Raw genomic sequence first — 27,994 nt, forward strand, 5'->3', positions numbered from 1 at the left:
TTCTACCCATGGAATTTATGCGAACACAGAGCAGTTGACAAAAGCTCTTCTCTTAGCCGAGAACCTGGGGAAGAGTCGACACTTACGGATACAGTCTGACAATGTACCAGCATACATATCCCGTAGGGGAGAAACAAGAAGCAAGATGGCGTTAAAGGTGACCTCAAAGCTCTTGTTGTGAACAGTGAGGCGCACCATCGTTTCTATCGATGTTGTTCATTTCATGATTGGAGACTAGGTGGCACACTATATCAGTTGTCAGGACATGCGTTCAAGAGTGTGTTGTCTACGGCCACGAGTTTTCGTGATGGGAGTAAGGAGATGGGGCCTCTCTCTCTCTCTCTCTCTCTCTCTCTCTCTCTGCTTGGGCCGTTTCGATACAATCATCAGCTGCCTGGGTAAGGGACCTGACTGAGATTCAGCAGCGGACGGAGTGGACGCGTTAAGACTTTCAGGGTCTTACAAAAGAGTGTCCATTTTTTCAAGCTTTTTTCTTCATACCCAGGGTACGTAGGATGATAGCCGCTCGGAAGCCAGTCAAGCACAGTACAGATGATGTCCGAGTTAGCATTACTGCCTTTCTGAACACTGACCTATGTGTGCGGAATTTGTACAAACTCCCTGTACTTGCAGGGGTTTTTCCAGCCATGCTCTGCTACAGAATATGGAAAAGATACATGGAGTGGTGTCAGGAAAGGGGGTGAAATTAAAATGACTTTCCCCTTACTAGATTCTACGTTCCCTCCAAGCCGGTTTAGAGGGAGGCTTATGTTTGGGTTCCTTGAAGGTTCAGACTTCGTCTATCTCTCCATCCTATATTCAACAGCGTTTCATATCCCTACAGGTAGTGTATACTTATTGCAGGGACTTCTAAGGATACAACCTACTTTTTCCGTCCTCCCACTGCACTGTGGGACCTGAACTTGGTGTTGGAGATTGAGATCAGTAATCTTTTAGCTTTCAGAAGGAGCAGACTGGAATTTTGCTCCTTGAAGATTTCTTTATAAGCCTTAGTTTTCAGCCAGACGAGTTTCTGGGCTGGGAGCCCTATCGTGTAAGGGTCCTTTCCTACTTTTCCAGGACGATAGGGCAGTACTCCGTACGAGGGCAGAATCCTCCCTTCGGTAGGACAGGATACGATAGCTACATGTGTACGAAGTTATCACTGGAATATACAAGATCATGGGTTTTGAATCCTGGTTATGACAGAATTTTAAATATTTAGCTTTTTTGTGGTCCCATCCATTCAAGGATTTGCGAAAGGGGACGTGTCTTTAGATATAGTAATAGCACAGAAAATACGGATTTACGTACTGGCTACATCAGCTTTGAGCGGGTCTGAATGTGTATATATATATATATATATATATATATATATATATATATATATATATATATGTGTGTGTGTGTGTGTGTGTGTGTGTGTGTGTGTGTGTGTGTGTGGCAAATTTGCCAGTCTTGGTGTTCTCTGGAAAATGCCAAACGTCCTGCACGGTGTTGGGCTGTAAGCACAACCCCCACCTGTGGATGTCGGGCCCTCATACCACCCTCATGGAGTCTGTTTCTGATCATTTGAGTAGACACATGCACATTTGTGGCTTGCTGGAGGTAATTTTGCAGGGCTCTGGCAGTGCTCCTCCTGTTCCTCCTTGCACAAAGGCGGAGGTAGCGGTCCTGCTGCTGGGTTGTTGCCATCCTGCGGCCTCCTCCACGTCTCCTGATGTACTGGCCTGTCTCCTGGTAGCGCCTCCATGCTCTGGACACTACGCTGACAGACACAACAAACCTTCTTGCCACAGCTCGCATTGATGTGCCATCCTGGATGAGCTGCACTACCTGAGCCACTAGAGTGAAAGCACCGCCAACTTTCAAAAGTGACCAAAACATCAGCCAGAAAGCATAGGAGCTGAGAAGTGGTCTGTGGTCACCACCTGCAGAACAACTCTTTTATTGGGGGTGTCTTGCTAATTGCCTATAATTTCCACCTGTTGTCTATTCCATTTGCACAACAGCATGTGAAATTGATTGTCAATCAGTGTTGCTTCCTAAGTGGACAGTTTGATTCCACAGAAGTGTGATTGACTTGGAGTTACATTGTGTTGTTTAAGTGTTCCCTTTATTTTTTTGAGCAGTGTGTGTGTGATATATATATATGTATGTCCCCTTTTCAGGTAGGGACTCGTACTATCAGCTCGGTGGGTGGCTGCAAGAGGTACCTCCCGTAATCACCTTTGCAGAGCGGCAACGTGGGCATCAGCACACACTTTCACAAAATTTTACATATTTGATACGTTTGCGTCCAGAGATTCCATGTTTGGACATTTAGTTTGCCAGGCCACTGACAGCACTCCCACCCTTGGGAATAACTTTCGGATGTCCCCTAATGTATATGCTGTTCCAGCGTCTTCTAGTGGATGAAAGAGAAAAGAGGATTTTGGTACTTACCAGTAAATCTGTTTCTCTGAACCCACTCTGGGACACTGGACACCTGCCTTTGTGCTGTCAACCTGCTGTGTTTAGTTTCTTGTTAAGAAAGTTTGTGCAAACAGCGTTAGTTTCTGTTAACAGAGTTCTTAGTTGCTGTTTTGATTTATTGTTCTGGTAGGCTCCTCGCCATTGGTTTGTAGTCTCATGTCCTATTCTCTCCGTCAAATTTTCCAAACTGAGGGAAGGGGAGCATGAAGGGGGAGGAGCCGGCTGTGCAGACAATGTTTTATTTTTAGATTGTTCCACACCTCCGGTTGCAAGCTTCACGTCCCCCCCCCCCCACTCCTCCCCTAATGTATATGCTGTTCCAGTGTCCCCGAGTGGATTCAGAGAAATGGATTTATCGGTAAGTACCCAAATCCTCTTTTCTGCAGCGGGGTACACTGTGTTCCACAGGAAATACATTGGGGTGTAGAGATGGATCTTGATCCAGGCACCAACAGGTTAAAGCTTGAACTGTCCCAGGATGCATTGGGGCCTCCTCTATAACCCCGCCTCCAAGCACTGTGAGCTCAGTTTCGAGTTGGTGCCTGCATGAGCAGGTCACTTAACAGGGGGGGACTTCAAGAGCTACAGCACTTAAATGTCAGGGTGACATTCTGTGCTGTGGCTCAGTCACCTCCCCAGCGGCGTCTCATACTTCCACTGGCTCTGTTCCTGGGTACTTGCGGCGGAGGCGCTCCGGCTTAGGCACACGGTCGCAGACTCTCTCCTGGTTCGCGTGGCTGCTACTGAAGGGAAGAGGTAAGAGGGTCCCCCAGGCGGGACACTCCATTAAATCGTGTTCCGATTGCAGTCTAGGGAGACTGACTGCGATGCTGGCGTGGGCACTGTAACCAAGCAGGGACTCCACTATATCCTCCAGGGCATAGGAGTACAGGTCAGATATACTAATATCCACTTTAATAAGACTCCATAGTACCAGGTGGTGGAGTCCAGGATAGGGGAGCCAGCGCTTGACCTGTAGCCCATCCCCCGGCCCATGGTGCCGTCTACTGCTGCTGTCCCCTCCCTGGAGCTGCCTCACATTCTCCCTCACTCCCCAACTGAGACGCTGGGCGCTATTTTCTAAAATAACTGTGACTGGTCTCCAGGACTGCAGGACAAGGTCGTCTTTGTAAACCCGCCTGTACATCAGCGCTGTGGTTTTATAAGCACTTAACTATTCTACATGTCAATAATAAGACAGCGTTGGTTAAGAACAAGTGTACCTGTGCCAGAATATATTGTACGAGTGTTCTGATATATACATCCGGTCTCAGACCGGGCATTGTTATATATAATATACATATACTAGTCCAGTGCAGTTTTATTGTGTCACTAAAATAATTATCTGCATTGTCACTGTGACTGTGTGTGCCTGTATCTGATGTGTGGATTTCACTTTCAGTGTATCCCAGCTATATCGATCACTGTATTCTGTACCCTAAGGGACTAGGTGCGTCAGGGTCCATATATAGTGCTTCACAGTATTTACCGATTAAAGTGTACTCTACTGTGTACTCAGTCACCTAATACTGGATTTATTCGCTGGTGTTGTGTACTGGGTACTCGGTCTCATAATACCGGACTTATTCGCTGGTGTTTGTGTGCTGTGTGCGCAGTCACATACTAGGGAATTTATTTGCAGGTATTGTACTCTGGCTGTATCGTACTAATATGCTCTGTGGTTGCATTCACTAATAATGTCTAACACAAAGGGTGGGAAATCTGAGGACTCTTCTGCATCCTGCAGCGCATGTGCCAAGGATTTGCCTGAGGGGGAAGTTTTGTATGACTGTCTTTGTACTATGGGGTGGTCTTCAGGTTGCCGACAGTCGGGATCCCGGCGCACAGTATATCGGCGCCGGAATCCCGACAGCCGGCATACCGACAGTTTTTCTCCCTTGTGAGGGTCCATGACCCCCCTGGAGGGAGAATAAATAGTGTCGCGCCACCGTGCCCGCAGCGTGTCGAGCGCAGCGAGCCTGCAAGGGGCTCATTTGCGCTCGCCACGCTGTCGGTAAGCCGGCGGTCGGGCTTCCGGCGCCTGTATGCTGGTTGTCCGGAGCCTGGCCCGCCAGCATACCATACCACACCCGAACTATGTGCCATACATCTCCCAGTCAGTCCGCGGCTCCTATAACCAATCATGAGCCACTTTGGGCGGCGTTCTCAGCTATGCTAAATACACTTGTGACACGCCTTACACCCCCTATGGGACCTCCTGTGCCATTACAGCCACATATTCCGCCTTGGGTGGATAATTTGTCTACCCAGTTGTAGCAATTGAGTCAATCCTTGGTAAGACATAAAACTGCCCCAAGTCACTCTCGCATCTCGGGGTTATCTAAGCGGGCTACTTCCTCCTCACAATCCACTAATCTTTCAGAAGATTCTTCGGATGGGGAGTATACTGTCCCGTCAGACACTGACACAGCTGCTTCTGACGAGGAATCTACTACTCTGGTTGATGTCCCTGACTTAGTGGTTGCTATTAAGTAGATCCTACAAATCACTGATGATGAGGATTCCACTACGGTGTCTAAGAAACCTGACAAGTTTAAACATCAGAAGGTAACTAAAATATTACCGCATTCTGACCATCTAGTGGACATAAGACAAGAACCATGTTCTTCTCCAGGATAGAAATTCTCCCTGTCAAAAAGGATGGCAGCTCGCTATTCTCTCCCTACAGAGTTGTGTAACAAGCGGGAAAATTCACCACCAGTGGATTCACATGTCACCCGTCTAGTGGTGTCATCTACTCTGCCTGTCACCACTGTCACCTCACTGAAGAAACCGACAGATAAGCGTGTGGAGGGATGCCTGAAGTCTATTTACTCCCTTACAGGTGCTGGTCATAGACTCACTATAGCAGCCTCTTGGGCTGCAAAAGGACTTGAAGCATGGGTTCAGACATTAGAGGAAGAGTTGCATCAGGATATATCTGACATTGTCAGACAGTACCTGTCTCACATTACCACCGCCGCCTATTACATTCAGGAGGCGTCTTCTGAGGCAGGTATGTTGACGGCCAAGGCATCGACTACGTTCATCCTGGCTCGCCGTATTCTGTGGTTGAGGTCATGGAAGGTGGAACTGAACTCCAAAAAGACCTTGGAAGTGCTCCATATTAAGGGAGACATCCTGTTTGGGGAAGAGCTCAATAAAATTGTGGCTGACTTGGTGGCTACTAAGACTACCTTTCTCCCTAACACTACTCCTTCTGCACAGAAGGCAAAATGTACCACTTTTCGCTCCTTTCAGCCTCAATGGAAAGCAATAGGTCAGGCAATACCAGAGACAATCTCGTGCTTCCAAAACCACAAAGCCCAAGGCTAGACAATCCCGGGCAGCCTGTCGGCCTGCTTTCAAACACGACAAGCCTGCTGCATGAAGTCGGCCTCCTAGCCTGCCTCCCTAGGGGATCCCGGGGTGAGAGGCCAACTTCTGCGATTCATCCAGGTCTGGTTAAAGACAACTTCAGATGCATGGGTGCGAGAAGTTGTCTCTCACGGTTACGCAGTCTCTTTCATGAGGCGTCCCACTCGCCAGTTCTGCACAACGGTTATCCCTTCGGATCCGTTAAAGGCGCAAGCTCTACAAATGGTTGTGAGTTCCCTCCTGGTGGTGCCGGTACCTCTATCCCAGAGAGGCAGAGGATACTACTCAACCCTGTTTCTAGTATCTAAACCCAGTGGGTCTTTCCGGCCTATACTCAATCTCAAATCACTGAACAAGTTTGTGAGAGTATCCAAGTTCCGTATGCAAACATTGCGCTCAATTGCACTGGCCGTGGAACCCGGAGATTATATGGTATCCCTGGATATACAAGATGCTTACCTGCATATACCTATTGCCATGTCTCATTAGCAATATCTGCTGTTTGCTATTGACAACCTTCACTATCAGTTCCAGGCTCTGCAGTTTGGACTGGCCACGGCCCCTCGGATCTTCACCAAGGTTTTGGCCGTGATGACTGCTCATTTCTGTCGCCAGGGAGTAAGGATCCTGCCATATCTGGACGACTTGCTGATCCTAGCAAACTCCCACGATGTCCTCCTCTGTCATCTGCAACTGACGGTAAACTTCCTACAAGCCCACAGATGGCTCATCAACTGTAAGAAGTCCTCGCTGGTCCCTGCTCGGAGCATGGTGCACCTGGGGGCAATGCTGGACACACAGTCAACGGCTGGTTCTGTCACCAGAGAAGGTGCTGAACCTTCAGGACAGGATAAGATATTTCCTCTTTCGCCAAGAATGTTGATACACTCGGCGATGCAAGTACTAGGCTTGATGGTGTCTGCTTTTGACATGGTAGAGTACGCTCAATTTCATTCCCGCCCTCAGCAGAGGTTAATCCTTTCCAAGTGGGACGGCCTACCTCATCTGATCAGGCCTCACGTGATCTCCTTGACTCCGGGGGTTCGTCTATCGCTGATCTGGTGGCTACAGGACCAGCAGTTAACCAGGGGCCGTCCCTTCTGAATCCCCAACTGGGTCTTACTGACTATGGGTGCCAGTCTGAGGGGCTGGGACGTGGTGTTGGAGCAACACTCTTTCCAGGGTCAGTGGACCAAGGAGGAATCACTCCTCCCGATAAACATTCTGGAATTGCGGGGAATGTTCAGTGCTTTGTCTCTCACCCTGCCTCTGTTAAAGAACAAGCTTGTTCAAGTACGGTCGGACAACGCCACTACGGTGGCATACATAAACCATCAAGGAGGCACTCGAAGCTGCTTGGCAATGATGGAAATGTCAAAAATCCTTTGGGTGAAACGCCATCTGCCAGCAATATCAGCAGTGTTCATTTTGGGAGTCCTCAACTGGGAAGTGTATTTCCTCAGTTGTCAGGTCGTGCATGCCGGGGAGTGGAGTCTTCATCAGGAAGTCTTTCAACTCCTAGTGGACAAATGGGGCCTACCAGATGTAGACCTGATGGCGTCTCGATCCTCAAGCAGCGTTCGTGGACGCACTGGCAATTCCATGGAACTTTCGGCTGCCCTACGTGTTCCCTCCAGTGTAACTCCTGCCCAGGGTACTACGGAAGTTCAATCAAGAAGGAGGAATGCTACTTCTAGTCGCTACAGCGTGGCCCAGATGGCATTGGCTATCAGACCTACAGGGTCTATCGATGGAGCGTCCTCCTCTTCTACTTCCTCAACGCCCAGACCTCCTCGTTCAGGGCTTTTGTGTCTACCCGGACCTGGCAAGACTGCCTTTGATGGCGCAGCTCTTGAAGCGTCACTCCTGAGGGCCAAAGGATTCTCCGAGGTGGTTATCCAAACTATGCTAAAGGCCCGAATACTGGCATCTGCACAGATATATTACAGGGTCTGGAATTCTTACTTCACCTGGTCTGCTACTAAGAATTACGATGCATACAAATTGAGCTTCCAGACTTCTGGTTTTTCTGCAACATGGCCTGGACTTAGGCCTTCGTCTGGCCTCCCTCAAGGTTCATATATCTGCCTTATCGGTATGGTTTCAGTAAAAAAAAATGCGTCTATTCCTGACGTTCATACTTTCAGTCACGGTTCTGTGGCTCCATAAGATCTGTCTGTTGTCCTGAATGCCCTGCATGAGTCACCATTTGAACCTCTTGAGTCTGTAGACCTTAAATGGCTCACGATCAAGGTCCTGTTCCTACTTGCTATTGCCTCTGCTAGGAGGGTGTCAGACCTAGGCGCTTTGTCCTGTCATCCACCCTTCCTGATATTTCACCTTGACCGGGCAGTTCTTAGAACTCGCCCTGGTTATTTACCTAAGGTGGTGTCATCTTAACCCAGAGATTGTGGTTCCGGCCTTCATCTTTTCTGGTTTGTCCTCCCAAAGCGCGGTCTGGATGTGGTACAGGCTCTGCGTATGTACGTGGAGAGGACTGCCTCTATCAGGATGTCGGATTCCCTTTTTGTACTTTTTGGTTTTCACAAACGTGGCTGGCCTGCGAATAAGCAAAACTTCGCCAGATGGATTAGAATGGCGTTTGCACAAGCTTATGCACAGGGTGGATCTCCAGCTCCTGCTGCTAATAAAAACCCATTCTACTCGGTCTGTTGGACCCTCTTGGGCGACCTGCCGTGGAGCGTCCGCAAAACAATTGTGCAAGGCAGCTACGTGGTCCTCGGTGAACACGTTCATTAGGTTCTATGCCTCTGATACTTCTGCCTCCCAGGATGCTTCCTTTGGACGCCGGGTTCTCATACCCGCTAAGGCGCATCCCCTCCCTTGAGGAACTGCTTTAGGAAATCCCTGATGTATTCCCTGTGGAACACAGTATACCCCGCTGCAGAAAAGGAGATTTAGGGTAGACTTACCATTGTTAAATCTCTTTCTGCGAGGTACACTGGGTTCCACAGGGCGCCCGCCCTGACCCACCTAGCTTCTATGGGTTTTTATGGCATTAGACATTGGTCCATTTTCCTGTCGTGAGAATGTGGTTCTATGTGACTAACATCTGCCTTCTATTTTACCTGCTCCTGCATTGGACTGGTTAACGAAACTGAGCACACAGCGCCTGGAGGCGGGGTTATAGAGGAGGTCTCGGTGCATCCTGGGACAGCTAAAGCTTTAACCTGTTGGTGCCTGGATCAAGATCCATCTCTACACCCTGATGTATTCCCTGTGGAACCCAGTGTACCTTGCAGAAAGAAATTTTAATAATGGTAAGTCTACCATAAATCTCCTCCTTTTGTGTTTATAAAGCCTCTTACCAGAAATAAAATGGCCTTATCTGAAATGGATGGTGTCCTTTCACCATGACTGAACAATGTAATAGTAGCACACTCCACAATAAAAAAAAGCTTGATAACCATGCATATCTCACTAAATGACACCGGAAGCTGAGTAAGTTAGTGTAATAGACTGTTCCTACTCCTGCCACAACTCTCAGGTCAGGGTATACAACTCCATTTGCTATCTGTTTAGCACAAACTTGTAGTGATTGCAATGACCAATAAATGTTCTTTCATTGCAGGGATCCACTACACCAGTCACTGTATTTAAAGGGTCGAAGAGACCCTACCTGAGGGAATGTATACTTATTGTAAATCATGACACTGGCGAGTGCCGGCTGGAGAAGCTGAGCAGTAATATCAGTGTTAAAAAGACCAGGTATGTTGAGTAGCCTTTGGGTAATCTGTTTCAGAAGACTTGCTGTTTCTCTTGTGGGCAGGAAGATAATGGAGGGAGCATTCTACACCAACAGTTTTCTATGTTTTGGGTAGTTATGAGTATTTGTGAACACCCCATTTATTGGCAGGGGAATACAAACTATTCAGAGTCAATGTGCTGACAGCTGTCAGAATTCAAGTACGACCTAGCAGAAAGTATCCTAGAGCACTGTGACCACCTCAATCTGTGAATTCTGGCTGCTACTGTATCTTATTCCAAATCTTATAGTCTCCCTCATTTCAGAGCTGAAGGAAGCAGCAAGATACAGTCCCGCATTGAGCAGCAGCAACAACAGTTGCGAGTTGCAACAAAAACACCAACAAGTGGTAAAAACTCCTCCCCACTGGGAAAACTGTCGCCCACCTCCCCTATGGATGACATTGAGAAGGGTATGTTTAAATTTGTTGTAATCTCTACCATTTATTGATAAAGCTGTGCACGTGGTTATTATGACAGAGAATCAGCACTTCCTATAACTAAGGGACTAATTAAGATATGATCGCAGTAGCAAACCATGTGCACTACAGGGGAGGCAGATATAACGTGCAGAGAGAGTTGGGTAATTTTGTTTCTGTGCAGGGTAAATACTGGCTGCTTTATTTTATCACTGCAATTTAGATTTCAGTTTGAACACACCCCACCCAAATCTAACTCTCTCTGCACATGTTACATCTGCAGTGCACATGGTATTGCCTAACTGCTAACAAATTTGCTGCTGCAATCAACTCTGAATTAGGCCCACAGTCCTCTGTATCACTAGTAAGCTGTTTCAATATCAGAATTCTAACCAAGTTGTAGTCTAATTTGGCTAAGAATGCATCATATCTCACATTGAAGTCTCTAAATAGTTTGTCCATTAACCATTCTGCATGTGTTATATCTGCCCCCCCTGCAGTGCACATGGTCTTGTCCCCTGGTGGGTAACAAATTTGCTGCTGCGATCAGATCTGAATTGGGGCCATAGGTTCTTACTGACTTTCTTTTGGCTACAGATATTTTTTTATTTTTTTATTGTGTTGGCTCTTACAGTACAGTAGTCTTTGGGGTATATGCAATTGCGGTCGAATTGCTGCGTAAGTTGAAAAACGGGGCATTTTCGACAAAAAAAACATGTCGAATTGGATTCGACAATGCAATACAGTACTTTTCGTCAAAATACCTGCCGTTTCAGATTCGACTTTTTGCAAATCGACATTTTCAAAATTCAACATGTCTGCAATGGTCAAAATGCGGCTTTTCGACAAAAGTATATTCAATTGAAGAATGTCGATTTGACAACAGTGCTTTTCGACAGCAATTTCGTCAATTTCATTCCGCCTCACTTTGCTGGCGGAATCTAATAAAAACTTTTAAAAACGTATTTCTCTAACGTCCTAGTGGATGCTGGGGACTCCGTCAGGACCATGGGGAATAGCGGGCTCCGCAGGAGACAGGGCACATCTAAAAAAGCTTTTAGGTCACATGGTGCGTACTGGCTCCTCCCCCTATGACCCTCCTCCAAGCCTCAGTTAGGTTTTTGTGCCCGTCCGAGAGGGTGCAATCTAGGTGGCTCTCTTAAAGAGCTGTTTAGAAAAGTTTTTTTTTTTAGGTTTCAATCTCAGTGATTCCTGCTGGCAACAGGATCACTGCATCGAGGGACTTAGGGGAGAGATTTCCAACTCACCTGCGTGCAGGATGGATTGGAGTCTTAGGCTACTGGACACTTAGCTCCAGAGGGAGTCGGAACACAGGTCAGCCTGGGGTTCGTCCCGGAGCCGCGCCGCCGATCCCCCTTACAGACGCTGAAGAGACGGCAGAACGGAGGTCCGGAAAACAGGCGGCAGAAGACTCCACAGTCTTCATGAAGGTAGCGCACAGCACTGCAGCTGTGCGCCATTGTTGTCACACGGCTCACTGACTCAGTCACGGAGGGTGCAGGGCGCTGCTGGGGGCGCCCTGGGCAGCAATATAATTACCTTTAGTGGCAAAAGAAATACATCACATATACCCATTAAGGCTATATGTATGTATTTTGACCCAGGCCAGTTTCTTAAAAACCGGGAGAAAAATCCCGCCGAAAAAGGGGCGGAGCTTATTCTCCTCAGCACTCAGCGCCATTTTCCTGCTCAGCTCCGCTGGTGAGGAAGGCTCCCAGGACTCTCCCCTGCACTGCACTACAGAAACAGGGTAACAAAGAGAAGGGGGGCATAAATTGGCGATATTTATATATTAAGAGCGCATATATAGTAAACAACACCTTCTAGGGTGGTTTTTATACATTTATAGCGCTTTTGGTGTGTGCTGGCAAACTCTCCCTCTGTCTCCCCAAAGGGCTAAGGGGTCCTGTCTTCGATTAGAGCATTCCCTGTGTGGCTGCTGTGTGTCGGTACGTGTGTGTCGACATGTATGAGGACGATGTTGGTGTGGAGGCAGAGCAATTGCCGATGATGGTAATGTCACCCCCTAGGGAGTCGACACCGGAATGGATGGCTTTAGTTATGGAATTACGTGATAATGTCAGCACACTGCAAAAGTCAGTTGACGAAATAAGACGCCCGGCAAACCAGTTAGTACCGGTTCAGGCGTCTCAGACACCGTCAGGGGCTGTAAAACGTCCTTTACCTCAGTCAGTCGACACGGGTACCGACACACAGATGAATCTAGTGTCGACGGTGAAGAAACAAACGTATTTTCCAATAGGGCCACACGTTATATGATCACGGCAATGAAGGAGGCGTTACAGATCTCTGATACTGCTGGTACCTCAAAAAGGGGTATTATGTGGGGGGTGAAAAAACTACCTGTATTTTTCCCAGAATCAGAGGAATTGAATGATGTGTGTGATGAAGCGTGGGTTACCCCCGATAGAAAAATGCTAATTTCAAAGAAGTTGTTGGCATTATACCCTTTCCCACCAGAGGTTAGGGCGCGCTGGGAAACACCCCCTAAGGTGGATAAGGCGCTCACACGTTTATCAAAGCAAGTGGCGTTGCCGTCTCCTGATACGGCCGCCCTCAAGGATCCAGCAGATAGGAGGCTGGAAACTACACTGAAGAGTATATACACACATACGGGTGTTATACTGCGACCGGCAATAGCCTCAGCCTGGATGTGCAGTGCTGGGGTAGTGTGGTTGGATTCTCTGACTGAAAATATTGAGACCCTGGATAGGGACAGTATTTTATTGACTCTAGAGCAATTAAAGGATGCTTTTCTTTATATGCGAGATGCTCAGAGGGATGTTTGTACTCTAGCATCAAGAGTAAACGCGATGTCCATATCTGCTAGAAGAAGTTTATGGACGCGACAGTGGTCAGGTGATGCGGATTCCAAGAGGCATATGGAAGTATTGCCATATAAAGGAGAAGAATTGTTTGGGGTCGGTCTTTCGGACCTGGTGACCACGGCAACTGCCGGCAAATCCACCTTTTTACCTCAGACCCCTTCACAACAGAAAAAGACACCGTCTTTTCAGCCGCAGTCCTTTCGCTCCTATAAAAAGCGACCAAAAGGACAGTCTTATCTGCCGAGAGGCAGAGGAAAGGGTAAGAAAGGGCAGCACGCAGCCCCTGCCCAGGAACAGAAGCCCGCCCCGGCTTCTACAAAGCCATCAGCATGACGCTGGGGCTTTACAAGCGGACCCAGGAACGGTGGGGGGTCGACTCAAGATTTTCAGCAATCAATGGGCTCACTCACAAGTGGACCCGTGGGTCCTGCAGATAATATCTCAGGGTTACATGCTGGAGTTCGAAAGGTTTCCCCCTCGCCGTTTCCTAAAGTCTGCTTTACCAACGTCTCCCTCAGAAAGGACGTCGGTTTTGGAAGCCATTCACAAGCTGTATTCTCAGCAGGTGATAGTCAAGGTACCCCTCCTACAACAGGGAAAGGGGTATTATTCCACACTATTTGTGGTACCGAAGCCGGACGGTTCGGTAAGACCTATTCTAAATCTGAAATCCTTGAACCTGTACATACAGAAATTCAAGTTCAAGATGGAGTCACTCAGAGCAGTGATAGCGAATCTGGAAGAAGGGGACTTCATGGTGTCCCTGGACATAAAGGATGCTTATCTGCATGTCCCAATTTACCCCTCACACCAAGGGTATCTCAGGTTCGTGATACAAGACTGTCATTATCAGTTTCAAACGATGCCGTTTGGTTTGTCCACGGCCCCTCGGGTCTTTACCAAGGTAATGACCGAAATGATGGTTCTTCTACGAAGAAAAGGCGTATTAATTATCCCTTACTTGGACGATCTCCTGATAAGGGCAAAGTCCAGAGAACAGCTGGAAGTCGGTGTAGCACTAACCCAGGTAGTGCTTCAGCAACACGGGTGGATTCTGAATCTTCCAAAATCTCAATTGACCCCGACAACTCGTCTGCTGTTCCTGGGAATGATTCTGGACACGGTTCAGAAAAAGGTGTTTCTCCCGGAGGAGAAAGCAAGGGAGTTATCCGAACTTGTCAGGAACCTCCTAAAACCAGGAACGGTGTCAGTACATCAATGCACAAGAGTCCTGGGAAAGATGGTGGCTTCGTACGAAGCGATTCCATGCGGCAGATTCCATGCACGGACATTTCAGTGGGATCTGCTGGACAAATGGTCCGGATCGCATCTGCACATGCATCAGCGGATAGCACTGTCACCAAGAACAAGGTTGTCTCTCCTGTGGTGGCTGCAGACTGCCCATCTGTTAGTGGGCCGCAGATTCGGCATACAGGACTGGGTCCTGGTGACTACGGATGCCAGCCTACGAGGTTGGGGAGCAGTCACAAAGGGAAGAAACTTCCAGGGCGTGTGGTCAAACCTGGAGACGTCTCTTCACATAAATATACTGGAGCTAAGAGCGATCTACAATGCTCTAAGTCTGGCAAAACCGCTGCTTCAGGGTCAGCCGGTGTTGATCCAGTCCGACAACATCACGGCAGTCGCCCACGTGAACCGACAAGGCGGCACGAGAAGCAGGAGTGCAATGGCAGAAGCGGCAAGGATTCTGCGCTGGGCGGAGAATCATGTCATAGCACTGTCAGCAGTGTTCATCCCGGGAGTGGACAACTGGGAAGCAGATTTCCTCAGCAGACACGACCTTCACCCGGGAGAGTGGGGACTTCATCCAGAAGTTTTCCACATGATTGTGAACCGTTGGGAAAAACCAAAGGTAGACATGATGGCGTCTCGCCTCAACAAAAAATTGGACAGGTATTGCGCCAGGTCAAGAGACCCTCAGGCAATAGCTGTGGACGCTCTGGTAACACCGTGGGTGTACCAATCAGTGTATGTGTTCCCTCCTCTGCCTCTCATACCAAAGGTACTGAGAATTATACGGAAAAGAGGAGTAAGAACGATACTGGTGGCTCCGGACTGGCCAAGGAGAACTTGGTATCCGGAACTTCAAGAGATGCTCACGGAGGATCCGTGGCCTCTACCTCTAAGAAGGGATCTGCTTCAGCAGGGACCTTGTATGTTCCAAGACTTACCGCGTCTGCGTTTGACGGCATGGCGGTTGAACGCCGGATTCTAAAAGAAAAGGGCATTCCAGAGGAAGTTATTCCTACCTTGATTAAGGCTAGGAAGGAAGTGACTGTACAACATTATCACCGCATTTGGCGAAAATATGTTGCGTGGTGTGAGGCCAAGAAGGCTCCAACGGAAGAATTTCAATTGGGTCGATTCTTACATTTCCTGCAAGCAGGATTGTCTATGGGCCTCAAATTGGGGTCTATTAAAGTTCAAATTTCGGCCTTATCAACTTTCTTCCAGAAAGAATTGGCGTCAGTGCCTGAAGTACAAACTTTTGTCAAAGGTGTACTACATATACAACCCCCAATAGTGCCTCCAGTGGCACCGTGGGATTTGAACGTGGTTCTAAATTTTCTCAAATCTCATTGGTTTGAGCCGTTAAAATCGGTAGAATTAAAATACCTTACATGGAAGGTAACCATGCTGTTGGCCCTGGCTTCTGCCAGGAGAGTTTCAGAGTTGGCAGCTTTGTCATACAAGAGCCCATATCTGATATTCCATTCGGACAGGGCAGAATTGAGGACACGTCCTCAATTTCTCCCTAAGGTGGTTTCGGCATTTCACTTAAACCAGCCTATTGTGGTGCCTGCGGCTACTAGCGACTTGGAGGACTCCAAGTTACTGGACGTTGTCAGAGCATTAAAAATATATATTTCAAGGACAGCTGGAGTCAGAAAAACTGACTCGTTGTTTACATTGTATGCACCCAACAAGATGGGTGCTCCTGCGTCTAAACAGACGATTGCACGTTGGATCTGTAGCACAATCCAACTTGCACATTCTGTGGCAGGCGTGCCACAACCTAAATCTGTAAAGGCCCACTCCACAAGGAAGGTGGGCTCATCTTGGGCGGCTGCCCGAGGAGTCTCGGCATTACAACTTTGCCGAGCAGCTACGTGGTCAGGGGAGAACACGTTTGTAAAATTTTACAAATTTGATACTCTGGCTAAAGAGGACCTGGAGTTCTCTCATTCGGTGCTGCAGAGTCTTCCGCACTCTCCCGCCCGTTTGGGAGCTTTGGTATAATCCCCATGGTCCTGACGGAGTCCCCAGCATCCACTAGGACGTTAGAGAAAATAAGAATTTACTTACCGATAATTCTATTTCTCATAGTCCGTAGTGGATGCTGGGCGCCCATCCCAAGTGCGGATTGTCTGCAATGCTTGTACATAGTTATTGTTACAAAATCGGGTTATTACTGTTGTTGTGAGCCATCTTTTCAGAGGCTACTTCGTTTTGTTATCATACTGTTAACTGGGTTCAGATCACCAGTTGTACGGTGTGATTAGTGTGGCTGGTATGAGTCTTACCCGGGATTCAAGATCCTTCCTTATTGTGTACGCTCGTCCGGGCACAGTACCTAACTGAGGCTTGGAGGAGGGTCATAGGGGGAGGAGCCAGTACGCACCATGTGACCTAAAAGCTTTTTTAGATGTGCCCTGTCTCCTGCGGAGCCCGCTATTCCCCATGGTCCTGACGGAGTCCCCAGCATCCACTACGGACTATGAGAAATAGAATTATCGGTAAGTAAATTCTTATTTTTTCTTTTTTGTTGCGAATAGCATATCTTTTTATATTAGAAGGGATTATCTACTTGGTTTGTCAATTTTTGACCCACAAGTATTTTTTAATAGATTTTTAAAAAGAATATTTTTTTCTTCACTCTGCTGAGGGGAATGTACCCATGATTCAACAGTTTTACCCAGGATACACTTCTGCAAAGCCACTCCAGTATTGGACCAGTTTACCCCACTCTACCATGGACGTCCTACTTGTGATGTGGACCTGAACCACCGCCATGTTAGAGTCACTTTCAGGTGAGATGTATTGGTCAAAACAGTCCAGCATGACCCATTGCTGGACTGTGTTGTTCCCCAAGGTCAGGCGGTCCAAAGTTTCTTGAATATATACATTGAAACATGGCTTTACTCACCTTGGTACGCACAACACGAACTACGCCGTCCACTTCAATTTTCCACCCAATCCTATGAAGAAGCCAAAAATAAACACTAGTGAAGAGTAAATTCACACAACAGTGAAAGCCTATTTTACACCAATACAAAAAGGAGTTTGTTTTAAAAAAAATAAAAAGTGGTATCAGAATAGCTTTGGCCCATCATACATGTAACCATAAGGAGCTTTCATCAGTTACCACACTCGCCCGCATACATGCCCGCGCATGTATGCCTAGACATAAAAGCTCCTTGGTAGTATCCGTTCGGGGGTGGGGGAGCCCAACACAAATATAAAACCATATTAAGAAAAAAAAAAACCTAATGGGAGGGGGAGAAAGGGAACCATGAAAAACATAAGAGTAAATAATAAAACAATACGACCGGGATTATGGTGGTTGTCCGTCCGGATCCTCCTCTTCCTCCTGATGGGGCGTCGATGCCCTGGGCGGCTGTGTAGTGTGTTGACTTGGCCTCCGTGGCCGTGCTGGTGTAGATGATGCGGCCGGTGTTGGTGGTGGAGGCATCTGGTAGGTGGGGTACATCCCTGTATATCCTTGGTACAGCTGTGACCGCCCATACCAGGATCGTGGTGGAGCAAGGGCAGGAGGCGTCAGTGTGGCTTGTGGTGGCGGATGTGGTTGTTCACCAGCGTGTTGTTGAGCTGGCTCTGGAAGCTTATCATAGATCATCTGTAGCGTTGTTGCGATGATCTGGTGGCTGGATGCGGAATGTCGTTGGCTCTCCGACATGTTGTCAACGCTGTGTGCCAGGCATGATGTGTTATCCACCAGCCGGTTGATGGATGTGGCCAGAACGTGAAGGATGTCTATAGTCTCCCTGTGATCTTCTCGTCTGGTCTTTTGCGTTTCTGCCATGTTGTCGTCAAGAGCCTTTTGCATGTCAACCAAACCGTTTGCCATCTTATCCATTGTCTTCTCAATGGCGTCCAGTCTGGTTCCAACGACAACCCAAAAACTATCCTGGCTGACCTTCATCTCTGCTGCCAGGGTGTTTACCCTCTGAAAATTTGAGGGATCCTGCCCTTGCTGTACGTCTGCCACCAATTGCATTTGTGAAGCTGAAAAGAAAATTAGAAATTAGTATACACATTCATACATTTGTTTTGAAGGCTCACAATTTGATAATTACTCACACAGGGATGTAGAAACAGCGGGCTGCTGCACTTCCACCTCGTCGTCCGACGAATCCTGTTGGAGATCCGGCCTGAAGAAGGGACCAATCCCCGACGCAAGTCCGCTGCTGGTCCGTGTCACCTCTGCTTGCAAAAGAAGAAAAAAATAAAATAAAGTTAATAAACTATACAAAAATGGCGACACCCCCCAAACCCCCCCTCCCCCCCCCCCCCCCCAAAAAAAAATAAAAATAAATAAAAACCTACTCCATCCTGTGGTGCCGCTGATCCTGGAGCTTCACTTGTCCTCAATTCTGGAGACTTTCCAAGGGTATGGCTGGATACGTCTGCATGGCTGTCTTCAAACCCAAGAAAAGTCTCGTCCGTTAACCCTGTTGACTCAAACAGTTCGGGTGATGGGTCCACAAGGGTAGTGTCTTGTTGAGGCTCTTCGGTCACAGTCCCAGAGCTCCTGGAGAGATGACGAGCTTATGATGGCCTGCACGCAGGAGATGTAGTTTGGCGCCCAGCTGGTGGTGTGGTCGCCGACGGTGTCTGGTGCGCAGGTGATGGTCTGCGCGCTGACGATGTCTGGCGCGCAGGTGATGATCTGCGCGCTGCTGATGCTTGCTGCGCAGGTGATGGTCCGCGCGCTGCTGCCGATGCCTGCTGCGCTGGCGATGTCCTGCGCGCAGGTGATGTCCTCTGGGCAGGCGTGTCTGGGGAAAAAGAACAAACACATTAGCAAATAAAAAAAAAAATTTTTAGTACAGCTCATCTGAATGTATTCTTACCATCAGGCCTCCTTTTGGACTGCTTGTCTCCCGCCGTCTTCCGTCTTCTGGGCGGTTCTTCCTCCTCGGGAAAGCCAGCAGGACGGCTGGAGTCCACACCTCCGCGAACTCCTTGGACTATAACAGGGTTCATGCGCCTTCTAAATAACGTTCTCCCAGGGTAGCCACTTCAGATTGAGAGCCGGACCACCTCCCGTAGCTGTCTCATGTCGGCACTGAATCCCCATCTTCTTGGTCTGTCTGCGGCAATCACTGTACCGCTTCATGCAGTTTCTGGTGCTCCGGCGGTTTCCAGATACTGCAGTGACTTGTCTCGCGATGGCATCCCAGATGTTTCGCTTGGTCTTAGCTGCTGTGCTCTGTGCCCTTGGTCCATACAGAACGTCGTAGGACCTGTCGACGCCATTCACTAGGGCACAGTTTTCCGCCTCAGTGTATCTGGGTCCACGCGGCTTCTTCTGTCCTGCGTCTTCACCAGAGGCTTTCTCCTCCGACTGATCCTCTGGCTGGCTTCTTTCCTTTAGGGACAAAAAAAACATGCATTTAATAAGATCGGTATGTACCTGTGAGTATCAGTATCCCTGGCAGTGCGCAAAGATACCTGTAGGTGTGCATGGCAGTGCGCAAACTAGGGTGTGTCAAGTTGGATGCTATTGTGTCTGAAGGTGTTGACAGTATTTACCTGTCTAGGCCTTTTCTTTTTCTTTTGCTTCTCCCTTTGGTCCCTTGACGACCGCGGCTGGTCACTGCATGCCTGGTCGGTCGTATCCTCCTCCTGGGTCGGCTCCCACTCCTCATTGCTGTGCAGGGAAAATTCTTCTGAGGGAAGGGGGGGATCGGGCCGCTTGTCCCTGGACATCTCTGTTGTAAAAAGAAAAATTATTTTTACAAATTTAAACACACATTACATAATTACATGCAACCACACGTCATGCTGTTGGGACCCCAGTGCTCAAGCAGGACCAAACACTACAACAACAACAAAAAAATTGAAAAACCTCAGCCAAACAAGCCAAAACCCCCATACAAGCATCCCTGCACATGCTGGAGGTCAACCAGTGCTAAAGTAGGAGCCAAAAAACATGTTTTGGAAACAAACACATGTCGGCGACATGGCGGATACCGACACGCTCTAAAATCACCCCAAACAAGCCAAAAAGCATTCCTGCACATGCTGGAGGTACACCAATGCAAAAGCATGACCCAAAAAACATTTTATGAAAACAAAAAAAAACGTGAAAAACTAACCCAAACACACAACTCCAAAAAAAACATGCAGCAATACAAGCAGGAGCTATATACACATACCTGCACACCTATACATACCCCAAAGCAACGCCACATGTACACCTCATGGCACCCCCCCACTACACAAACACATACATGCAACGCCAGACCACATGTGGTACTTACCTACAAATGTAGAAATCGCTCCAAAAACGATTCTCCTCCGGGGTAACAGGTATCCTCCTGTCCGTCCTGGATTAAAGCCTGCTGGGTGTCCAAACGATACCACAGCAAACAGCAACCAATTTGCTAGCTCTGCACCTCCACACACCTCTCTGCAGGTTCACAAAATGGCTGCTGAGCACGCAGCAAACAAGCCCTATAAAGGGCTCAAAACGGCGGGAAGTCGAATCCAGGATGCCCACTACTCGATGATTGGTCCGTTATTCGACAAGGGGAGTGTCGAATGCGTTTTGTATTGAATATGTCGAATTCATGGTCCCGGGTGGAGGGTTTTGGCTGTCGAGTACAGTCGAATCCTAAAACGGTCGAAAAAAAGGCGCAATTCGTCCGGAATTGCATATACCCCTTTGCCTGCTGGGACATCAAGGAGGGTATTCTTGCGTTAAGTTCTCAGTATTCAGAATGTCGACAAGCAGAAGGCGTATTCATTGTGAAAGGACATCATCCATTTCTGATAAGACCATTTTGTTTCTGATACGAGGCTTTATACCACAATGGTGTTTCATCATCTTGTCTTTACATTACTGTCCTAGCATGTCCGATTCAGGTACCACTATACCCCTTCTGCTTGTTGACCTTTCTAATGTCAAGAAGAGAACTAATAAATCTTACAATTTTTAACTTCACTACCTCCGGAACAGTTAGACAAAGCCACTCCGCAGCCAGTATCTTCATTAATCTGAGCTGGATTATTGGCAAAGCTTGTCTAATACAGGAATGTGCACGGCTGGACTTTGCTGTCATGTCCGGTGGCACATTGTGCATAATGGGATTCATTATAATTCCGTGTGTGTGTTTGTGTGTGTGTTTCGGTGGGTCAATTTACATTTGTACTTCAAAAGTAATTGGACGAAACACGTTGAGGGATTCCTCCTGGTTGGATTGTTCCAGATAATATGCTGTGATTCCCAATGTTCAGATAGGCTGTACGTTTTAAACTTAAACGTGCGTTTGTGTATGCATGGAATTTTTTTTTTTTTTAACGTTTGTGTACTGGGGGCGACTGATTCTCTGAATGTGTATATGAAGTGCTACAATGAAGCAGCTGCAGCTTTTTTACAATACAAGTTCCGTTGTGCTCTGTTATATAGGGGTTCATTCCGACCCGTTCGCACGCTGCAGTTTGTCACAGCGGTGCGAACGGGTTGGAACTGCGCATATGCGTCGCTGCCCGGCGACAGTCTCGCCGGGCAGCACCGCAGCCAACGGAAAGAGTGATCGCAGCGGCGATTGCAAGAAGACTGACAGGCGGGATGCGTTCTGGGGCGTCAACTGACCGTTTTCAAGGCGTGGTGAGGCGAACGCAGGTGTGTCCAGGTGTTTGGAGGGCGGATGTCTGACTGCAATTCCGGGACCTTCGTCGCTGGATCCGTCGCACAGGGTAAGTAAGTCTGACCCTGGTTGTCGTCTTTTGCTCAAAACTTTTTTTGCATAGCAGGGCTGCACAAGCGTTCGCAGCCTTGCTATGCAAAAAAATCCCTCCCCATAGGCGGCGTACAGTTGATCGCACGGGCTGCAAAAAGTAGCTTTGTGCCATCAACTCGGAATGAGGGCCATAGACTCTGAAATGCCAATTTAATTGGCACATTCCTAGTCGCATCGAGTTGCGATTGAGATACCTTTTCAGGGGAGAAAAAAGATGCCCAACACAAGCAGAGTTGCACAGCACCTGGCGGCTCACTTGTGACTGGCATCTCACGCTGCATGGCATATTGAGTGGCTATATGTATTAGGACACACCTGTGTATGTGTGTGTAATATATATATTATATTCTTTAATATATCTCCCTTACAGATAGTATTCAGTAGCACCAGCAGCTTCCCAGTCTCTTGGAATGGATTCCTTTGTGAAATTAGTGTTCAGAATGTTACCGCTTTTTACATCGCAGAATACAGTTTCTTTTATGTGCTTTAGACGACATTGTACGTGTTTATATACGATACTATCCTTTCTTCAGCGGGGTACACTGGGATTCCACAGGTAATACATCGGGGTGTAGAGTTGGATCTTGATCCGAGGCACCAACAGGCTAAAGCTTTGACTGTTCCCAGGATACACTGCATCGCCTCCTCTATGTCCCCGCCTCTGGGCACTGGAGCTCAGATTGTAAGTTGGCGCCTGCAGTGCAGGTCACTTAACAGGTGGGGCTGCACTAGGCTGCCCTGAAAATAGCTTTTTAAGAAGACTTCAAGGGCTGCAGCACTGGTTATGTCATTATGACATGCTGTGCTGCAGCTCCATCACCTCTCCAGCAGTGCTGCATACTCCCGCGGCCGGTTCCCAGGTACTTGCAGTGGAGGCGCACCGGTCATCAGGCACACCACCGCTGACGCTCTCCAGGATCGTGTGGCTGCACATCAGGAAGAAGGTAAGCGGGTCGCCCATGTGGGACCCACCAGTAAATCGCTGTACCAGGAGACGGACCGCGCCGCTGGCGTGGACACTGTACTGCACAGGGACCCCACTATATTCACCAGGGCAGGGAGCACAGGTCGGATTTTACACAATCTGTTTTACATAGAGGCTCCACAGTACCCGGTGGTGAGGACCATCATAGGGGATAAGGTGCTGGCCTGTATCCCCTCCCCCAGCTCCAGGCGCCATCTACTGCTGGTGTTCCCGCCCTGGAGCTACATTTCACACTCCCTGAAGAGATTTTGGCACCATCTTTACAAGTAGCTACGGCTGGTCTCCGGGACTGCAGGGCATTGTCTCCTCTGTAAATCCGCCTGCCTCATCAGCGCTGTGATTTTACAGGTACTTAAGTATTCTACATGTCATTTTAGATGGCGTTAGTTAAGAACAAGTGTACTTGTACCTGAATATTTAGTGCAGGTATTCTGTGATATACATCCAGTATCTACTATGCATTGTTATATCGATGTATACATATATATGTAGTTTTACTTGTCCAGTGCAGTTTTATTGTTTATCTGTAATAACTTCTGCATTGTACCTGTGACTGAGTGTGCCTGTAGCTGCTGTGTGGATCTCATTCTCGTGTATCACACCTATTGCTATCACTATATTATGTACCCTGGGGGGATAGGTGCGTGTCAGGGTATGTATATAATAAATATATATATAATATATATATAAATTTCAGTCACCTCATACGCTTTAATTCTCTGTTTGTGTCCTGTATTTACTGTTGCATAAATCAGGGGGTTATTTGCAGGTATTGTGTTTTGTCTGGCTATATTGTACTGTTACGCTCTAAGGCTACATCCCCTGGGTGTGGTTCGTTTTATCGACAGTGTCTAGGTCGACAATGTTTAGGTCGACCACTATAGGTCGACAGTCACTAGGTCGACATGGATGGAAGGTCGACAGGGTTTCTAGGTCGACAGGTCTAAAGGTCGACAGGATTTATTATTTTTTTGGTGTCGTTTTCTTCGTAAAGTGACCGGGACCCCAAATTAGTGCACTGCGTCCCCTCGCATGGCGAGCGATTCGGGCATGGTGCCTTCGCTTCGCTCGGCACACTTTACCGTTCCAATCGTAGTCAACATGGATCGTTAAGTATGAAAAAATCCCCCCCCCCCCCAAAAAATGTGAAAAACTCATGTCGACCTTTAGACCTGTCGACCTAGAAACCCTGTCGACCTTCCATCCATGTCGACCTAGTGACTGTCGACCTATAGTGGTTGACCTAAACATTGTCGACCTAGACACTGTCGATCTTCAGACCGGATCCCACATCCCCTATGTCTGCCACACAAGGCGGAAAATCTGCGGATGCTTCTGCGTCATGCAATGCTGGCACCAAGGATTTACCTGGGGGGGGGGAGTTTTAGCTGATGGTTCAGGCACTGGGTGCCATACATCTCCCAGTCAGCCCGCAGCACCTGTGGCCAATCAGGAACCACCTTGCGCTGCATTCTCAAGTATGCTGAATATGCTTGTGACACGTCTTACGCCCCCTGTGGAACCTCCTGTACCAATGCAGCCAAATATTGTCCCTGTAGTTAATCTGCCCTGGTATCACCCAGTTACAACAATTAAATAATTCTTTGGTTACACAAGTCTACCCCACGCCCCTCTGGGGTCAAGAGTTCATCTAAGTGGGGCATTTCTTCCTCTCAATCCACTAATATATCGGATAATTCTTCTGAGGAGGATGGAGAATATACTGATCTGTCAGACCCTGAAACAGTCGCTTCTGATGAGGAATCTACAACCTAGGTGGTTGTTCCTGACCTAGTGGAGGCTATTAAGCTGATTCTCCAAATTGATGATGAGATCGATCCCACTACTGCGTCTAGGAAACCTAATAAGTTCAAACGTCAGGAGGTTACTAAAGTTTTACCACATTCTGACCATTTAATTGACATACGTCCAGAATCCTGCTAGTCTCTAGAAAAGAAATTTTCCCTGTCTAAAAAGATGCTATCTCATTATCCTATCCCTGCGGAGTTGAGTAGCAAGTGGGAAACTCCACTGCCGGTGGACTGTCATGTCGCCCGTCTTGTGATGTCATCTACTCTGTCACCACTGTCACTTCACTGTAGGAACCGACAGATTAGCGTGTGGAGGGATGTCTGAAGTCTACTCTCTTACCGGTGCTGCACATAGACCCACTATAGCAGCCTCCTGGGCCGCAAAAGGAATTGAAGCGTGTGTTCAGGCAATTGAGGATGAGCAGCCTCAGGATATTTCTGACACTGCCAGACAATATCTGTCTCATTACAACAGCCTCCCACTATATTCAGGAGGCGGCCTCTGAGGCAGGTGTAATGGCAGCCAAGTTGTCTACTACGTTTATACTAGCTCGCCGAATTCTGTGGTTGAGGTACTGGAAGGTGGACTTAGACTCCAAAAAGACCTTGGACTCCAAACCTAAACAATGCTGGACCGCCCGTCAGCCTGCTTCCAAACAAGACAAGCCTGCTGCATGACGGGGCGGGCCTCCCCCTGAGGGACCTCAGGGTGGGAGTCCGACTTCTGCAGTTCGCCCAGGCCTGGTTAAAGACCACTTCGGATGCCTGGGTGTGCGAAATTTGTCTCTCACGGGTACGCAATCTCTTTCAAGAGACATCCCCCTCGCCAGTTCTGCTCGATGGTTATACCTTTGGATCCATTGAAAGCGCAAGCTGTACACTTGGTTGTGCAATCCCTGTGATGACGGCCCTGCTCCACCGTCGGGGAATCAGGATCCTGCCGTATCTGGATGACTTGCTGATCCTGGCGAACTCCCAAGATGTTCTCCTCAGTCATCTGGAACTGACTGTCCAATTCCTACAAGCCCACGGGTGGCTCATCAACTGTGAAATGTCCTCGCTGGTCCCTGCTCGGAGCATGGTGCACTTGGGGGCACTGCTGGACACACACAGCCAGAGATTGTTTCTGTCTCCAGAGAAATTCCTGAAACTTCAGGACAGGATCAGATACTTCCTCTCTCGCCCAAGAGTGTCGATATACTAGACGATGCAAGTACTAGGCCTCATGGTGTCAGCTGTCGACATGGTAGAGTACGCTCAATTTCATTCCCGCCCTCTGCAGAGGTTAAGCCTTTCCAAGTGGGACGGCCTGCCCCACCGAATCGGGTCTCAAATGATCTCCTTGTCTCCAGAGGTTCGTCTGTCACTGAGCTGGTGGCTGTAGGACCAACAGTTGAGCAGGGGCCGTCCCTCCTGGTTCTCCAACTGGGCCCTCCTGACAACGGACGCCAGTCTGTGGGGTTGGGGCGCGGTGTTGGAGCAACACTCTCTCTCCAGGGTCGGTGGACCAGGGAGGAATCTCTGTCCTACCGATAAAAATTCTTGAATTGCGGGCAGTGTTCAAAGTGTTGACATTGGCCTTGTCTCTGGTACAGAACAGGCCTGTTCAAGTACAATCAGATAACGCCACCATGGTGGCGTACATAAATCATGAAGGCAGAATTCGAAGCTGCATGGCAATGCTGGAAGAATCAAAAATCCTCCGTTGGGCGGAACGCCATCTGCCAGCAATATCGGCAGTGTTCATTCCCGGAGTCCTCAACTGGGAAGCGGATTTCCTCAGTCGTCAGGACATTAACACCGGAGAGTGGAGTCTTCACCCGGAAGTCTTTCAACTCCAAGTGGACAAATGGGGCCTACCAGATGCAGACCTGATGGTGTCTCGACATAATCACAAGGTTCCGGTTTTCGGATCAAGCACAAGGGATCGTCAAGCAGCGTTCGTGGACGCACTGGCAATTCCATGGAACTTTCGGCTGCCATACGTGTTCCCTCCAGTGTCACTCCTGCCCAGGATACGAAGGAAGTTCAAGCAAGAAAGTGGAATACTACTTCTAGTCGCTCCAGTGTGGCCCAGACAGCATTGGTTATCAGACCTACAGGGTCTATCGATGGAGCGTCCTCCTCTTCTACTTCCTAAACGCCCAGACCTCCTCGTTCAGGGCCCTTGTGTCTACCCCGACCTGGCCAGACTGGCTTTGACAGCGTGGCTCTTGAAGCTTCACTCCTGAGGGCCAAAGAATTCTCCAAGGCAGTTATTCAAACTATTTTGAAGGCCCGCAAACCGGCTTCTGCACGGATTTATTACAGGGTCTGGAACGCTTACTTCTCATGGTGTGCTGCTAAGAATTATGATTCCTATTCGTTCAAAACTTCCAGGCTTTTGGCTTTTCTGCAACAAGGCCTAGATTTAGGCCTCCTTCTGACCTACCTCAAGGTTTATATATCTGCCTTGTCGGTGTGGTTTCAGAGAAAAAAAATTGCATCTATTTCTGATGTTCATACTTTCACTCAGGGTGTTATACAAATTCAGCTTCCCTATGTCCCTCCTGTGGCTCCATGGGATCTGTCTGTTGTCTTAAATGCCCTACAAGAGTCTCCATTTGAACCTCTTGAGTCTGTGGACCTTAAATGCCTTACGCTTAAGGTCGTGTTTCTGTAGGCTATTGCCTCTGCTAGGAGGGTGTCGGACTTAGGCGCATTGTCCTGTCGTCCACCCTTTTTGACTTTTCACGTGACCGGGCAGTTCTTCAAACTCGCCCCTGTAATCTGCCTAAACTGGTATCTTATTTACATCTTAACCAAGTGATTGTTGTTCCGGCTTTTATCTCTTCTGGTTTGTCTTCTGGTTTTGTATTTTTTGGTTTTCACAAGCGTGGCTGGCCTGCGAATAAGCAAACTTGGCCAGATGGATTAGAATGGTGATTGCCAAGCTTATGCGCAGGCTGGACTCCCAGCTCCTGCTGCTATCAGAGCCCATTCTACTCTGTCTGTTGGACCTTCTTGGGTGGCCCGCCGTGGCGCGTCCGCTGAACAGTTGTGTAAGGCGACTACGTGGTCCTCCGTGAACAACGTTCATTAGGTTCTATGCCTTTTTGATACTTCTGCCTCCCAGGCTACTTCCTTTCGACGACTGGTTCTTGTGCATCCCCTCCCATGAGGAACTGCTTTAGGACATCCCAGATATATTCCCTGTGGAATCCCAGTGTACCCCGCTGCAGAAAAGGAGATTTATGGTAGACTTACCATAGTTTAAATCTCTTTCTGCGAGGTGCACTGG

General features: G+C 48.2%; 3 protein-coding genes and 1 long non-coding RNA gene across 5 annotated transcripts in view; 1 reads left to right on the top strand and 3 right to left on the bottom strand.

Moving 5' to 3' along the window:
- Window positions 1–17,171, bottom strand: part of IQCB1 (IQ motif containing B1) — a 352,259-nt gene extending 335,088 nt beyond the window's left edge. Inside the window, exon 1 of the mRNA XM_063934042.1 lies at window positions 17,076–17,171. The gene's annotated coding sequence lies outside the window, so the exon portion shown is untranslated. The remainder of the gene's footprint in view (window positions 1–17,075) is intronic.
- The window catches only part of EAF2 (ELL associated factor 2), a 76,415-nt gene that overhangs the window by 34,883 nt on the left and 13,538 nt on the right, over window positions 1–27,994 (top strand). Inside the window, exons 3-4 of one of the 2 annotated variants that reach the window (XM_063934044.1) lie at window positions 9,446–9,582; window positions 9,871–10,031. In XM_063934044.1, the coding sequence (XP_063790114.1) occupies window positions 9,446–9,582; window positions 9,871–10,031 (298 nt within the window). The remainder of the gene's footprint in view (window positions 1–9,445; window positions 9,583–9,870; window positions 10,032–27,994) is intronic. The other variant, XM_063934045.1, reaches the window with a different exon arrangement.
- On the bottom strand, window positions 17,286–18,367 carry LOC134945032 (putative uncharacterized protein DDB_G0294196). Its single transcript, XM_063934046.1, has 2 exons — window positions 18,251–18,367; window positions 17,286–18,175 (listed from the first exon to the last, which is right to left on the bottom strand). The coding sequence occupies exon 2, from the start codon at window positions 18,165–18,167 to the stop codon at window positions 17,484–17,486; it is 684 nt and encodes a 227-aa protein (XP_063790116.1). The 5' UTR covers window positions 18,168–18,175; window positions 18,251–18,367; the 3' UTR covers window positions 17,286–17,483.
- Window positions 19,030–27,994, bottom strand: part of LOC134945034 (uncharacterized) — a 76,169-nt gene continuing 67,204 nt past the window's right edge. The window contains exons 2-3 of the long non-coding RNA XR_010182031.1: window positions 19,706–19,884; window positions 19,030–19,541 (exon numbers count right to left, since the gene is read on the bottom strand). This is a non-coding gene — a long non-coding RNA (uncharacterized LOC134945034). The remainder of the gene's footprint in view (window positions 19,542–19,705; window positions 19,885–27,994) is intronic.

Source organism: Pseudophryne corroboree, chromosome 7, assembly GCF_028390025.1.
Source record: "Pseudophryne corroboree isolate aPseCor3 chromosome 7, aPseCor3.hap2, whole genome shotgun sequence".
Classification (NCBI taxonomy): domain Eukaryota; kingdom Metazoa; phylum Chordata; class Amphibia; order Anura; family Myobatrachidae; genus Pseudophryne; species Pseudophryne corroboree.

What these genes read in the sequence shown, in the direction of transcription:
- LOC134945032 (XM_063934046.1), bottom strand. Translation starts at nt 18,167, where the DNA reads ATGCAATTGGTGGCAGACGTACAGCAAGGGCAGGATCCCTCAAATTTT.